Genomic DNA, 15045 nt, shown 5'->3' with positions numbered 1-15045 from the left:
GGCTTTGGGAATCTATGGCATAGAGCCTGGCGAAGGGATCTTGATATTGCTCTAGTTCTTGATTAGATGTGCATCCCACATAGAGAATTTAGAAGCTATCAAAAGTGATTTGAGGATTTTATTACTTTATGTTATGTGGCGAAGGGATCTTGATATTGCTTCAATTCTTGATCAGATGTGCATCTCACATAGAGAATTTACAAGCTATTAAAAGTGATCTGAGGATTTTATTATTTTATGTTATAATATAATATAAATATTACATGTTAAACATATAATGTTGCTTGTGGGGATAGAGCAAGATTATCTATGAGTCTAATTTCCAAGTGGTGGTGAACTTACTTTGCTCGTAGGAGCTTGAGGATGTTAATTGGCAATTGACCACTGTTGTTGGAAAGAAGGAACTTGAGGATGTTAGATGGCAGTTGGCCAATGTTGTTAATCAGATTATTCTCTTTTGTACCTCTTTTGAGTTCATTAGGTTTACTTATATTCCTCATGAATGGAACATAGTTGCTAATTGTTTAGCCAAATGGGCTTCTAGTCATGCTTCGGGCTAGAATATTATGGATAGGGGGGCGAATTCCCTTTGAAATGGTGCAAGAATTTGATGAACTTATTGCTCAGGATAGAACTCCTTGTTGAGCTCTCCTTGTTGTATTTCTTTCTGTCTTAATAAATTTTTACCCCTTTTTTCCAAAAAAATATAAATATTAGTACATAAAAAAATAAGTTGAAAAAAATTATGGCATTCTATCAATTGAATTGATTACAAGTCAATGAGAAAAGATCTCTACAATTAGTGATAATTATTGATAAGTAGGAGAAAAAATTCACAGCAAGTCAAATTGTAATATTGCTATCAAGATTTAATAGTGTAATTAAGTGTTTTTTTTGCATCAATTATCTATTATTAGATGAAACAAATCAAAAAAGATAAAAAAGAAATGATTATAGATAAAAGAAATAAGATGCAATCATTCACAAAAATTCTTAAGATATTTGACTTCAAAAATAAGTTTTTAAAAAAAATTACACTTAATTAAAGCAAATTTGCAATACCTATTCAGTTCAACTATCAAATCGAACATGGAAAGCATGGTTGCGATGGCATGTAATATGGGTATGGATATCAGGTGCCCATTCAAAACCTTGTATGCTAAGGGGTTGTTGATTTAAGATCTAATTGCACTGTTTTTATCATAATTTTCGCACATAGAAAATAAAAATTTAATGATTTGTCCTTTGATATGATATATTGAAATATGTAAAAGAAGATGAAGTTTTTACATAGACCATGAAAAAAGAGAAACAAACAAGAACTAACAAGAGCTCTCTGAGAGCTGGAGTCCTTGCCTTTAGAAATAATATAACAAATTGACTAGTATTATTATGGATGATATAAGAATGAATTATTAGGACTATTCTTATTATAATTAGACAAATGCATTTAGGAATATTATAATTGTCAATTTGTGAATAGAGAATATAGTTTGTACTCTAGCAAGAAGAAAAAGAATAATAAATAAAAAAATATTAAATTTAATAATTTGTTTCTAAAAGTTTAACAATAACTTACAATTTTATCGAATAAAATAAAATCAATTTATTTATAAAATTTATAACTATTGGCATAGGAATATCTAGTGTTTTTTACATTACATCTAAGTTTTAATATTTATAATTTTATTTTAAAATAAAAGATTGATAAGTTTCATTTTTAATAAAATCTAAAATAATTAATATGAAAAATTAAAAAAAAGTATAAATAACTCTTAAATTTTACAATTTAAACTAGTATAAATAACTCTTTAATTTTACAATTTAAATTATATTCAGTTAGTGAATTAAAGTGTATTATATAAAATTTAGAAACAAAAGACTTATAAAAGTTTAATTTGGTACTTTGCATTAATTAATATTTTAATGAACTAATTTATTTTAACAAAAAATATTAAATTTTGAACTAATTTAATTCAACAATATTTTTTTTCATATAGTATTATTAAAATGTTGATAGTGCGCATCTCGACATCCACGATCACCAAGTAACTCAAGCAATGCTACAAGATTCTGCCATGGAAAGACACACTTGTTTGTTTGTAAGAAAGAAAATTGCTATTTTATGTAAGACTTTTGTCTGCTGAGGTCTAATCAGATAAAAAGTTGAATCTTGAGGCTTCAGTTATCTATCCAACATAGATTTTTAAATAGTTTAGAAAATTCATATAAGCAACTATTAAAATTAAACATTATAATAATATAATTAATATTTAATTTTTCTTATGTTTCTAGAATGATTATAAATAAATTGAAAATATATTTGGATTAAATTAGTTAATTGGAAATTTATATTAACATTACGTATCGAAGAAGTAATGTAATATGGAAAGTATATTCATCCTATTCTAATAAATCAATTGATTTAAAGATATCTGTGAGTTAATACCTAATCATATGAATATTTTATGTATCTAAAATCATAAAAAATATGCTAAAAAAAATTTTATTGGAGGACTCTATATTAAACATTAAACATTAGAAAGGTATTATTATATCTATTCACCTTATGTATAAGTATTTTTATATTATAGAAAGCTTTATAGTAGTATGTCGTTTTGTTATCAACTATATTACAAATTATAAATAAATATACATAGCTACATAACTAAAAAGGCAAGTAGCAATTATATATTCTAAACAATTTCAATGATTTTTTTGTTTGTTTTTTTGGGTTAGGGATTGGAGTTAAAATTTTGGCTTTTTAGTATTGGTGTTGTAAGATTGATTGTGTGTGAAAGTGAGCATGATTATGTTAAAATTTTGGCTTTTAAGTATTGGCGCTTCAAGCGAGGGTTTGTTCAATTCGCGTTGCTTGACGTCTGATTCCGCCCAGGGTCTTTTTTTCTTCTACGAGATTGTTTCGAGGCGACGGATGTGATCAATCACCGGAAATTGCAGATCGAAACTGGCGAGGTTTTGTACTCTGGGATGAGCTAACCGCCTAGGAAGCCATGTGACTTGCAATTTTCCATGGGGGATTTGATGACAATACATGTCTTGATAACATTAATGAGGGGACAGTTGCTTGTTTATTTGGCATGGACAGCTGTTCATGCTTCTCACAATTTTTAGAAAATCAAAAAAATCACAAAAACCCTCGAAAAATATGTCCAGCCAATACAAAATTGAGATTTCTCATTTGATAAATAAATTTTTTTAATATTTGAACTTAAATTTTATAATATGTGGATACTCCAAGCCACATTTTAAGTTCCCTGCCTTTAAAAGCAGGGACTAATAACTATTTTTGACATTTATGTACGTAGCCAATTAGAAAGCGAAAAAACTGGAAAATATTTAAAAGGGACTGCTAATCTGTCCACTTCATAATTTATGAGGGTCTCCTCATAATAATGATGAGTATTACACCTATTCATTGAATTTGGCGGTCGCTAAATCCTAAATTAAAATGTAACATAAATAATATCATTTCTACAATTAATGACAGTGAATTCATGGATTTTACTATTAATATTTAGGATCACACTACATAGCATATACAATGAAAGTTCAAAAAATTGGGAAAAAACGAAGTGTCCCCAATGGTGCATTTTAGCTTGGATGTTCATCTGATATAATTATGAACTGGTCAATATTCAGAACCAACTAGAATTTTGGAAAAATGTGAGTTTGCTTCACCAAACATATTTATTAGACCGGTCACTCCCTGTTCCCGGTCTCCTCCGTAAAAGTGGAGCAACTTTTTTGAATCTTCAATTCAGTTGAGTATTGCACAGAATTCACTGGTTTCCCCTGCCCATCACTCATGGATTTGGAAAACATTTCGGAAGAAATGAAATCCAGTTTCAGTAGCGGAAAGACTCTGCCCATGAATTGGAGGAAAAAACAACTTGAAGCTATTCTCAAGTTAGTTATTGAAAATGAGGAAGAAATATTGCATGCACTTCATACTGATTTGGGCAAGTGTCAAACAGAGGCATACAGAGATGAGGTTACGTTCTAATCTTAGTTTTCATGTATTCATATGGATAGGTTTTATTGACTCTTATCAGAAATTTCTTTATAGCGGTAAAATCAATGGCGAGATGTTAATAATGTTCATAATTTAATAACTTAATTTCATTTCAGGTTGGTCTGGTAATAAACGCAGCAAGATATGTTCTTAAGCACCTGCATAAGTGGATGACACCCACAGGGGTAGGTATGTTTTTTCAATTGGTAATAGGCTGAAGTATAGATTAGTAGTTATTGTTATTTGTTGTAATTAATTATTTGTATGTGTTTAGTTTGAATAGACTTAAATCTAAGACCTCCTACATTAGAAGCTCACAAATTTTACGGTTCTGCTGTAGACTCTTACTATTTGTCACTGATTTTGGTTGATTTTATGTGGTAGGTTTCTATACCGCTTGTAGGTTTCTATAGTTCAGCCTCAGTGACTTCAGAGCCCCTTGGGGTGGTTTTAATATTCTCTACATGGAATTTTCCATTCAGTAAGTCCTGATTTAGCTCAGCCAGTATTGACCCAGAGTTAATGGTGGATCTCTACTTATGTCTGAATTGTTTCATGTAATGTAGATTTGGCTTTAGAGCCACTTATAGGGGCCATTGCAGCTGGGAATGCTGTGGTTTTGAAGCCTTCGGAAATTGCTGCTGTGACATCAGATCTCCTTGCGTATCTTATTCCCAAATACTTGGATAATAGTATGGTTAGAGTTGTTCAAGGTGGCCCTGAAGAGAGCACTAAATTGTTGGAGCTCAAATGGGACAAGATATTTTTCACTGGTGAGTTTACTAATCTGTTATTTGATCTATCAAATTTTACATGTGTGGATTTGAATGTGTGATTATTTTTGCATCAACGTTTCTGATCACATGCTGTGATTATTTTTTCTTATCGCGATGATTGATGGATCACAGAATATGAACTGAAACTTTAATGAAAGAATAATCACGCAATCGAATTAAGAAACATAAAATTTAATAGTTTCATATGAATTGTGGAATTCTTCTTGTTTTTACTGTCACTTGTTCCTAATTCTATGCTCTGTTTGAATCTGATCAGTGATGTTCTATCTGCCAATAGTTCCTGTTTAACCAAATTTAGAACATATCACCACTTATACCCATTTCATATGTATGTGTACATATGAATCTGGCCACACCCAACTTATGTTCTAGATTCTATATGACTTTTGATATTAGATCTTTTAATACACAACTTTTATGTTGACTGATTATGCATAGCTGATGTGAACCTAGATGCATATAAGTCATCTTAGGTTCATTTGATGCAGTTTAGAATTTATCCCTTGGAAATTCAGATGTTTAGTTGAAGAGCCTTTTGAAAATCCGGATTCTATCAAATATCATAATCTGTTAATTGGATGAAAAATTAAGGATTCCTAGATTAGGTCAACTCCTTGAGCTACAATTCATATGGTTCAATCAGGATTTAAATCTAGAATTTTTCATTTATTGTTGAGGTGCTTTGTCAACTAGCTTCCTTTTTAGCCAGTCCATGATTTAAAACGGTATTTTCAGAAGTAACCTTTTTAAAAATCATTTTAAATCACATTTCATAAATTTTCAATTGGATGAGAAATTAACTAAATTGTTATTTGGATTTGTGTTTGGATAGGGGTACATGAATTCAATCTATAGATATTTTATTTTTTTCCTATTATATTTTGTCAGGATTCGTGTGTATATATATGAAAAAAAGAGAGAGATATACATAATTCTACAAATAAATCATTTCATAGTATGAATCTATAGTTCTAGTATGAATCTAGCATACTTGATCATTGATCTATTTTCATAATAGTAAAGAAAGTGACACATTCACATTCAATTAATACATTAAAAAGATCATTTTTAATGAAGTGCGTTAGATTCTCAGGATTCATGCAGATCTTTGAATAAAAATACAGACCCTATCCAAATCGAGGCATGAATTTGAATTCTATTTGAACTAATATCAATCTAAGTTTGACTTGCTTTCTAACACCCCACTTTAAGCCAACTTCTAATATGACTCTGATATCACATGTTGAATTATAGATCATATGGATCACCGAAGATTTGAACATATTTAATTGCTCTTCAAACTGATCTCTTCTTTCCCTAAAGACAGATCTGAAATTGGGTATAATTGTTGAACAAAGTATTTTGAGAAGCAATGGAGTTGGGTATAATAGTTGAACACAGTAAACATTTAGGTTTTTTCAATAGGTAATTGGTCAAAATCTAGATTAATAATATTGTAGGCTTAAATTCAAAAGCTTCTACATAAAAAATTTACAAATTACCATTGTATTGTAGACTCTTATTTATGGCCACCCTTAAACATCACACACTAATGGAAGAATTAAGCTTGGGAAAAAAAAGTCAACTTTGACTATTTAACACTTTTAGTTTAAGAATTAAACTTAGTGTGTGATGTTTAAGCAGATCCCTTATTTACTACTGTGAAAACTTACAAAATACATGGTAAAATTTACAGGTAGCCAACGCATTGGACGAATTGTATTGACCGCAGCTGCAAAACATCTTACCCCAGTTACCCTGGAATTAGGTGGAAAATGCCCCACAGTAGTCGATTGCATGCATAGCAAGAACGATTTGTTGGTAATTATTCAGAAAAACATCAAAAGTAGTTGATATGTGCAATTTAGCTGTGAAGTAATAGAAATTGATGCAGGTAACAGCAAGGCGAATAGCCTTTGGCAAATGGATGCTAAGCAATGGACAAGCATGTTGCTCGTCTGATTACATTCTTGTTGAAGAAAAGTTTGCTGATACGCTGGTAGGGACCAGAGCCTTCTCTGCCTCTTCTTCTGCATTCAAACTTTGGCCAACTCACATTAAATGTCTCGAAAACAGGTCGGCTCCCTAAAGAAGACGATTGAAAAGTTTTATGGAGAGGACCCCAGCAAAAGCAGCGATCTTTCCAGAATTGTCAATAAAAACCATTTTTTGAGGCTTTTAAAGTACCTGCAAGATCCTTCTATTGCTAATACTATAGTCTATGGTGGTTCACACGATGAGAACAAATTGTGAGATCATCAAACCTTAAGTTTTCTAAGCTACTTGAGAATCCTATTTGGGGGTCAATTAATTTTTGCATAATCTCTGCATTTTGCATTTATTTTTTCAGGTATGTGCAGCCAACAATTCTGCTAAATCCGCCATTGACGTCAGACTTGATGAATGAAGAAATTTTCGGACCTCTGCTTCCTGTCATTACAGTATGGTTTTTTTAGTTAAATTAAATTAAATTATAAGATGAGATAATTTTTTAATTAAGAATAAATGATGATTTTACAGTACGTGACTCCTTTTATATAAATAAAATAAGATTATGTAGGTAGTATAGATAATGAGATAATTATAAAATTAACAATTGTAAGACTATTAGATAAAATTACAATAGATCAATTGCAATCTGAGTGAAACCACTATGTCTATTGAGTCTGGTATAGATCCTTCCAATTACTGTTCATATAGAAAGTACTATTTTGTTTTTGGTCTGGGTGAAGTTTTAAATTGAGCTCTATAGAGAGCTCTATAAATGTCAAAAAGTCCTAAGGCTAGCGTTAAGCTCTTCACTCATCTACAAAGGTTCATTGAAAAAATTCACAAATTTCAACATAGGGATTAGGAGTTCTAGGTGCCCAAAGTTAGCTTGGGCAACTTCTGAATTGTCTCTCCTACCTAGTTTAAAGGATATTTCTATTGAAAGAGTCATCATAACATCTAAACCAAAATATCAGTATACTTAAAGTGAAAAATATTTTGAGAGGCCATATCCACACTCCCTAAGGAGTTCCCAATAGCTTTGAATCAAAACCATACAAAATTATATTTATATAATTGACAATAATAGTAGAGAAGACCCATTTTTCTCTTAGATACTGCCCTGTTTGGTTGTAGGCATAGGAATGGAGAATAGGAATGCATATTGGGAATAGGAATGGCTATTCCAATAATAGCTATTTTTTGGAATGGGTATAAGCTCATTTTAGAGGTAAAATAGGAATATGTATTCTTATTCCCTATTCCAATTGATCAATTGATGATCCGAATGGAAAATAGAAAACGTATTCCAAATTTTCTATTTCTATTCTAGCAACCAAATGGAATGAAAGCCTTCATGAGAGAATACCACAAAGAATTACTTTTGTAGTCCACTAAAATGTTTTTAAGTGAACAACCTTAGCCCAATTATAGAATTCTACTTAACTTAAGAAATAGCAATGCTTTCTAGAAAGTGTATGTATGAGGAATGTACTTTAAAATTTAAAAATTAAAAATAAAAAGAATTATACTCTACTTGCAATCAAAACTATCGCCTAGTGATTCCCTTCACCATTCCTTTTTATCATTCTTGTTGGGGGGCTTAGTAGGTTTATTCAACACAAAAGGTCTTTGGGGCAATGGGGGCATTTCCATATGTAAGTCCTTAGCGATGACTCATAATCTATTTGCTGATGATTCTTTATTATTTGGTAAAGGCAATCTTCGGGAGGCTAAGGTTATCAAAGAGACCGTCAATGACTATTGTTCTACTTCAGGCCAGAAACTAAATGTATCCAAATCTAGAATTTTCTTTTTTAACTTCAAGAGGTCGGTGATGAGGGATATTCAAAATTTCTTGGGTTTTGAAGTGGCTGAAACCCCATGTAAATAATTGGGCATTCCCTTCTTTCAAGGTAAAGGTAAGGCTGCATATTCGAGTTCTATAATCAAAAATATTAAAGATTGGATTGCTGCTTGGAAGGCTAGATGGTTATCCTTGGCTGGGAGGATTTTATTGGTTAAGGTTGTCGTCTCTTCTATTCCAAATTATGTTATGTCAATCCTACTTGCTCCTAAGAGGGTTCTAGATTCTATTAAAGAAATGTCTTCAAGACTTTATTTGGAAAGGCAACTTAGATGAAAAAAAGAAGATTGTGCTGATTTCATGGGACAGGATGTGCACTCCTTCATCTTCCGATGGGGTGGGAATTCATAACTTGTTGTACAGGAATCTAAGTCTGGGAGCTAAGCTGACCTGGAAATTCTATGAGAAACCAAGTGCCCTTTGGGCTAGGATTATCAGAACTAAATATTTGGACTTAGATAATCCAAAGAGAATATTCACAATGAGAAATCCCACAGTAGGATCCATAATGTGGAATTTCTTGGTAAGGAGTGGGGAGATCTTACTTCCCTACCTCTCTTGGGTAATCAACTCTGGTGACAAAGCCCTTTTTCGGTCAGATTCTTTGCATGGCTATCCCCCTCATAATTTACTTGGCAAATTCCCTACTGCTCAAGTGTCTTTGGAGAGGTTATGGGGTACCAAAATTCGTGATTACCTTTGTATCTCAGTCTCAGAGGATGGTCTCAAGGCTAGCTGGAAAATCATTCTGGATGGTGTAATCCCAGTTGAGGAAAAATTTGAACTGGTAAAAGTCTTTGATCAGAGATCTATCTTTATTTCTGATGAAGAGGATAAATTAATCTGGTCATTCAGCAAAAGTGGTAAATATTCAGTCAAAGATGGTTATTCATCCTTACTAAATGGTATGTTTTCAATGAAGACTAGGGAATTTTCCCTTTGTTGGCATGATGGGGTCCTCCCCAAGGCTGGGGCTTTTCTTTGGCTAGCACTTGATAAGCGTATTCTCACTGGAGATAGACTCCAAAGACTGGGTATTTCAGACAATTTTATGTGTGTCTTGTGTGGAAAAGTTAGAGAAGATGCAGATCACCTCCTTGTCACTTGTGATTTTGCCTATGAATGTTGGTGTGGAGTTATGGACAGACTTGGTTGGACCAGCCCAATTCATAGGACACTCCCTCAATGGTTTGGCTAGCCTTTGCTACATTAGAGCTCCTTTTTTGCAGCAATTTGGAGGGTTGTTTTTGCACTAGTTGTTTGGGGGCTATGGTGGGAACAGAATAAGAGGATCTTCAGGAAAGAGTCTTTGGAGGTGGATAAAGTGTGAATTGATGGAATGCTCGATATTTGAGAGTGTTAATTCTTATGTCATGAGGATGAAAAACTTATCTTCTACATTCAGTTCGTTCGACTCTCATGTCCTAAATAACTGGAAACAAATTTATATCCCATTCCAGGGAGTTTTAGTGGGTAAAAGATCCAAGAAGGATATTAGACGCGAAATCAAGTGGCAACCACCATCTAGCTCTTTAGTGAAGCTCAACTTCGATGGGGCCTCGAAAGGTAATCCAGGTAGAGTAGGAGTGGGCTATGTTATTAGGAACCATACTAGTAAAATACTAAGGGCTTCTTATTCCAGAATCCCTGATGCTTCTAATTATATCACTGAGGCACAAGCCCTTTTGGAGGGTAGAAAAATGTCTTTGGCTAGGGGTTTCAGGTTGCTTCATATTGAAGGTGAATCTCAACTTGTGACATCTGCTCTGTCCTCTTATTCCTTAGTGTCTTGGGACCTTCAGTATGTCAATAAAAGGTTTGGAGTCTCCTGCCAAGATTTCAGGCACATAAGGTCTCTCACTATTATAAAGAGGCAAATCATATTGCTGATCACCTGGCAAATCTGGGCGCAAATTTGGAGCAGGGGTCTGTGGTGGTTGAAGAGCCTCATGTGGCTGAATTATTGAATCTCCCCAATCAGTGCCATCTCTAGTCTTTTTCGTCTTCTGGATGTACTTATGTCAGTCTCATTATGACATTGCACTTTATGCTGTCTTCACTGTGCTTGGCAGCATTCCTATTATTGTAATATTTTCTTCTATCTAATAATAGTAAGAGTCTATTGACCTTTTACCAAAAAAAAGAAAAAGAAACTATCGCGTAGTGATGAACCTGCATTCCCATTTTCAGAGATCTAAATTTGGCGAAACATGTAGATATTATTTGTTTACATTGATCAATTAATTTTGCGGAATTTTCATACAAGGCAAAGGCAACTCTGAAATTCCAGGCGTAGTATATCCTTCTACCTCATCTGATTGGAATCATGCCTTTTTTGTTAAAAAAAAAAAATTGTTATCTAGGACGACTACTTTCAATTATTAATAATCCAAATCTCAGTTTATTTTTAATTATAATTAATAACTTAAGCATGGACCATTAACTTCGGATCTTATGAATAAAAATATATGACCAATATTTCTTGTTAAACTTCTTTTTTTTGGTCTCTGATTTTTTAGACAGTTTGAATAATCAGAAACTTATATAACAAATAGCATGAAAGCTGGTTGCTTTTAATCATTTCCAATAGTCATTTTAATTTTAATGACTTGATTGGCAGTTGAAAAGAATTGAAGACTCCATAGATTTCATCAATTCAAGGCCAAAGCCACTGGCCATCTATCTTTTCACAAACAACAAAAAACTCAGAAAAAGACTAGTGAATGAGACATCCTCAGGGAGCTTGATATTCAATGACACTGCTGTTCAGGTAAACAATATTTTTTCTAAGAATATTAGTTTTAATTCATAATCTATAATGGTGATTATTATTTTTAATTCAGATTCTGTTATTTGAAATTTTGATATAAAGAAACATACAATCTAATAAATCACAGTGTAATCTGAAAAATGAATCATAAAATATAATCTGAAACATTAACACACCTGATCTAACTCAGAAACAAGAATCATTTTTGTTTTTCCCCTCTTCTTCTAAAAGAAATATAAATTTTGGCATTAGAAGTAAGAAATTTCATTTCATTAACAAGTGATTAAAATTGCAGTTTGCTCTTGATGGCTTGCCATTTGGAGGGGTGGGGGAAAGTGGAATAGGGAAGTATCATGGAAAGTACTCATTTGACACATTCAGTCACCAAAAGGCAGTGATGTACAGAGGCATCTTTCCAGATGTGCCCTTCAGATACCCTCCATGGAACGATTTCAAGTTCAACCTAATAAAAAATGCTATGAACTTCGACTATTTGAGAACAACATTGGTTTTCTTGGGCCTTAAAAAGTGAGCTCACTGCCTTTTGAGACATAATATCAAAGAAATAAACTCTTATAATTGATGCCAAATACTGAGTACGATAACATTATGAACTGTCAAAATCATATTGCAATACATATCTTTGGACTGTTTATGATCCTAAAGTAAACAGAGAATACAAGGTATAAAACAATTTGCTGGAGTAGCTGCTGATGAGGTCTTTGAGTATTAGGAGAGGAGCATAGCCTCAAATTTGAAGAAATTGCAGGATATGGACATCAAAATTAATCAGTAAATTTGGCAGTATTTCCTTTGGTTTGCAATATATGCATACTAATACTCTTTTAGACGAGGAAAAAGCATCTAACTATTTATCTATTAAATTAGTGATTCAGAAGTGTGACTTAACATATGACAAAATCGGATAAATGGCAATTGTTTGTCTAAAGATAATATGCTGGAGGTAATGTAAAAACATGTTAATTGAAATTAAAATGCAAAATTCAAAAGTTTGATTTAAATTATTGTTATTTCTTACTTGGGATGAATTATTTGGAGCTAAATGTTGATTTTAAAAAGTAAAAATGACGGAAAATTAGACAGCTTCAAAAAAAAGAATGAAGAATTGTTTTTGATATTCAAAAGTTGATTGTTTTTAATTAAGAAAAAGTCTTTTTCTTTTAAATGATATAAAAAAGTACATAAATGTGTTTAGAATTAGCATTTAAATGGATTAATCTTGTATATAAAGAATTGAGGCTATTCAATCTGTTTTAGTCTTTATATCAATTGCAATAGACTAGTGCTATAATGATGATATGATAAAAAGACAATACTCTTAGTCATGTGAATGTTTAAAACTGCCAGGGAGAAATTGATGCAGGTGGTGGCTAGGGCTTGTTTGGAGCCCAAGTGGTCTATAGGCTTGGGCAACATTGTAAGTTGAGCAGAAGTTAGTGTTGGACTGCACGTGTGGCTAGGACTATGGAGATTGATTAGTATGGGGGCTAGTGAATTACAACTTTTGGTGGTGTGGTTTTATGTGCGTTCTGAGGTGGTGCATTTGCCAAAAGCCTAGGAGGAGTGGTGTATGCTTTGGAGGTTTTGTGATCTTAGGAGTGAGAGTTGGAGCTTGGGGTGGTGGCTAGTGGGAAGAGGCAGAAGGCAACTCTGATACTATGGTAAAGTTGTCAACTTTGGTTAGTGAGGACAGGTAGTTGTTGGTTCATAATCAATTACTTGTGGCTCCTTGAGCTAGTAGTGGTGTGGTTGGTAGTAGGACATTGGTTGGTGTGAGGAGTGGTGTGGTGGTTGGGGTTGATGTGTATTTGATTGAGGATTGTTCTTTTAGCATTGGGGCTAGAAGTGGGGAGGCAACAAAAGGATCAAGTGGTGATGAAGTTTCTCCCAACTTCACCTATGAGGATGCAAGGTGTCTTTGGTGAGTTGGGGTCGTGATCTTTCATGGTGATCAGGTTTTGGTGGTGGTTCATTGAGACAAGGTACAAAAGTGTGGCTAAAGTGAGCTAAGGATAATTCACCAACCACCTTGCTAGAGTGTACACATGGAAGCCAACAAAACCATGGGAGAACAATAAATTATATAGTTTCCAATATAGATAATCTCCATACAATGTGCAAGGAATAAAGCCTACCTGTTTGTAGCCTTTTATAATTGAAATACAATCATTGATCTTAGAAGCTTAGGGTTACAGAGTGAAACTTATGCTATCCTTCTTCTACTTTCTTAATTTTCCTTACGCTAATCCTAGATCTTAAATATATAGCCATCAAGACTATTAGTCTGGTTTTTTACATGTTGAAAAATTCTACAAAATTGTTTGAAAGATCTAGTTATCCTTTTGTAATTAGGGATTGTGTGTCTTTTAATTGATTATGCCCTAGAAAAATCCCCAATTGTATTGGCCTAATGTCATTTGTGCCCTAGGTTTCTAAAACTGGTTCACATTGTTTATGGTTTCAAGTATGCGCAGGTAGTTTTTCAAATAAAGCCTTAAAAACCTTTGGAATCCTTTTATTATATGGTTTCACATAGCCTTTTTAAATATTTTTGTAAAACTTTTCTTTACCCTAGCGCATGACTCATTTTCAAACTTAGGTTTCACTAAGGTTAGCTCACCAACTATTTTATTTTAAGTCCTTAACCCAAGAAGAGTCATTTTCATGATTTTTGATCAAAATAAGATTATCAATTGTTGCTTTCTCACTTTTTAAAGATGCATGGAGTTTAGCTAAAGAGAGAAAGTGATGAGTCATCACTTGTCCCTGTGGGCCCCTCTTTTGGTTCTCAAGTGATATAAAATGATACATCTTTTGAGCCATTGATCAAATGTAGATCAACACCTATCACATTCTCACATTTTAAAGTTGTATGAAGAATAGCCAAAGTGAGAATGTGAGCATTCGACACATGGACATAGTGGGACTAGACTTGGTTGCAGGCCACAAAAAGGAATGTGTCAAAATAAGTTGTCCAAATGGAATGCTCTAGTTGGTTGGAGTTTTTGACTATGACAGAAGAACTTCAGTTTATAGAAGCCGTTAGATCTTGGATGATTGATGGTTGTCACATTCTTGCTTTCTAAAGATGTGTGAAGATTAACTAAAGCGAGAATGTGATGTAACAACACATAGAATGGTAGGGTCGGCCCATGTTATGAGTTACCAAAAGTTTTTTGTTAATACGAGGTTCCAGATGGCAAGTTTCAATTTTCTACAGACACAAAACACAAGAAGTATTTTTTTGTCATAAGGTCATTAGATATTAGAAGATCAACTATTGTCGCACTCCCACTTTTTGAAGTTGCACAAAGCTTAGTGAAAGTGAGAATGTGAGCATTCGACATGTGTCTTAGTAGGCCCAAATTCATAAAGGAAATATAATGACAACTAGAATTTCTCAGGATTGTTGATCAAAAGGAAATCAACGATTGACATTTTCTCACATTTTAGAGATGCTTGAACTTTAGCTAATGAGAGAAAGTGATGAGATGACACATGTCCAACTTGCCAAAAGGGTAACACAACCATTTCAGTTTAAAATAGAACCAATCTCGCTAGATTG

At 33.1% G+C, this 15045-nt stretch overlaps 1 protein-coding gene across 1 annotated transcript; it reads left to right on the top strand.

Moving 5' to 3' along the window:
• Window positions 1–3667: 3667 nt before the first annotated feature.
• On the top strand, window positions 3668–12171 carry LOC149555711 (aldehyde dehydrogenase family 3 member F1-like). The gene is made up of 10 exons (XM_089829828.1): window positions 3668–4015; window positions 4153–4221; window positions 4421–4517; window positions 4603–4809; window positions 6530–6654; window positions 6728–6832; window positions 6910–7082; window positions 7184–7274; window positions 11310–11459; window positions 11755–12171. Exons 1-10 carry the CDS (start codon window positions 3830–3832, stop codon window positions 11989–11991), a joined length of 1440 nt encoding a protein of 479 aa, XP_089685954.1. The 5' UTR covers window positions 3668–3829; the 3' UTR covers window positions 11992–12171.
• Window positions 12172–15045: the final 2874 nt, after the last annotated feature.

This window comes from Cupressus sempervirens, chromosome 5 (genome assembly GCF_028749045.1).
Source record: "Cupressus sempervirens isolate cs-2001-9-10 chromosome 5, ASM2874904v1, whole genome shotgun sequence".
Lineage (NCBI taxonomy): Eukaryota > Viridiplantae > Streptophyta > Pinopsida > Cupressales > Cupressaceae > Cupressus > Cupressus sempervirens.
The sequence above is the reverse complement of the archived record's forward strand: the minus strand, read 5'-3'. Positions and strand labels throughout refer to the sequence as shown.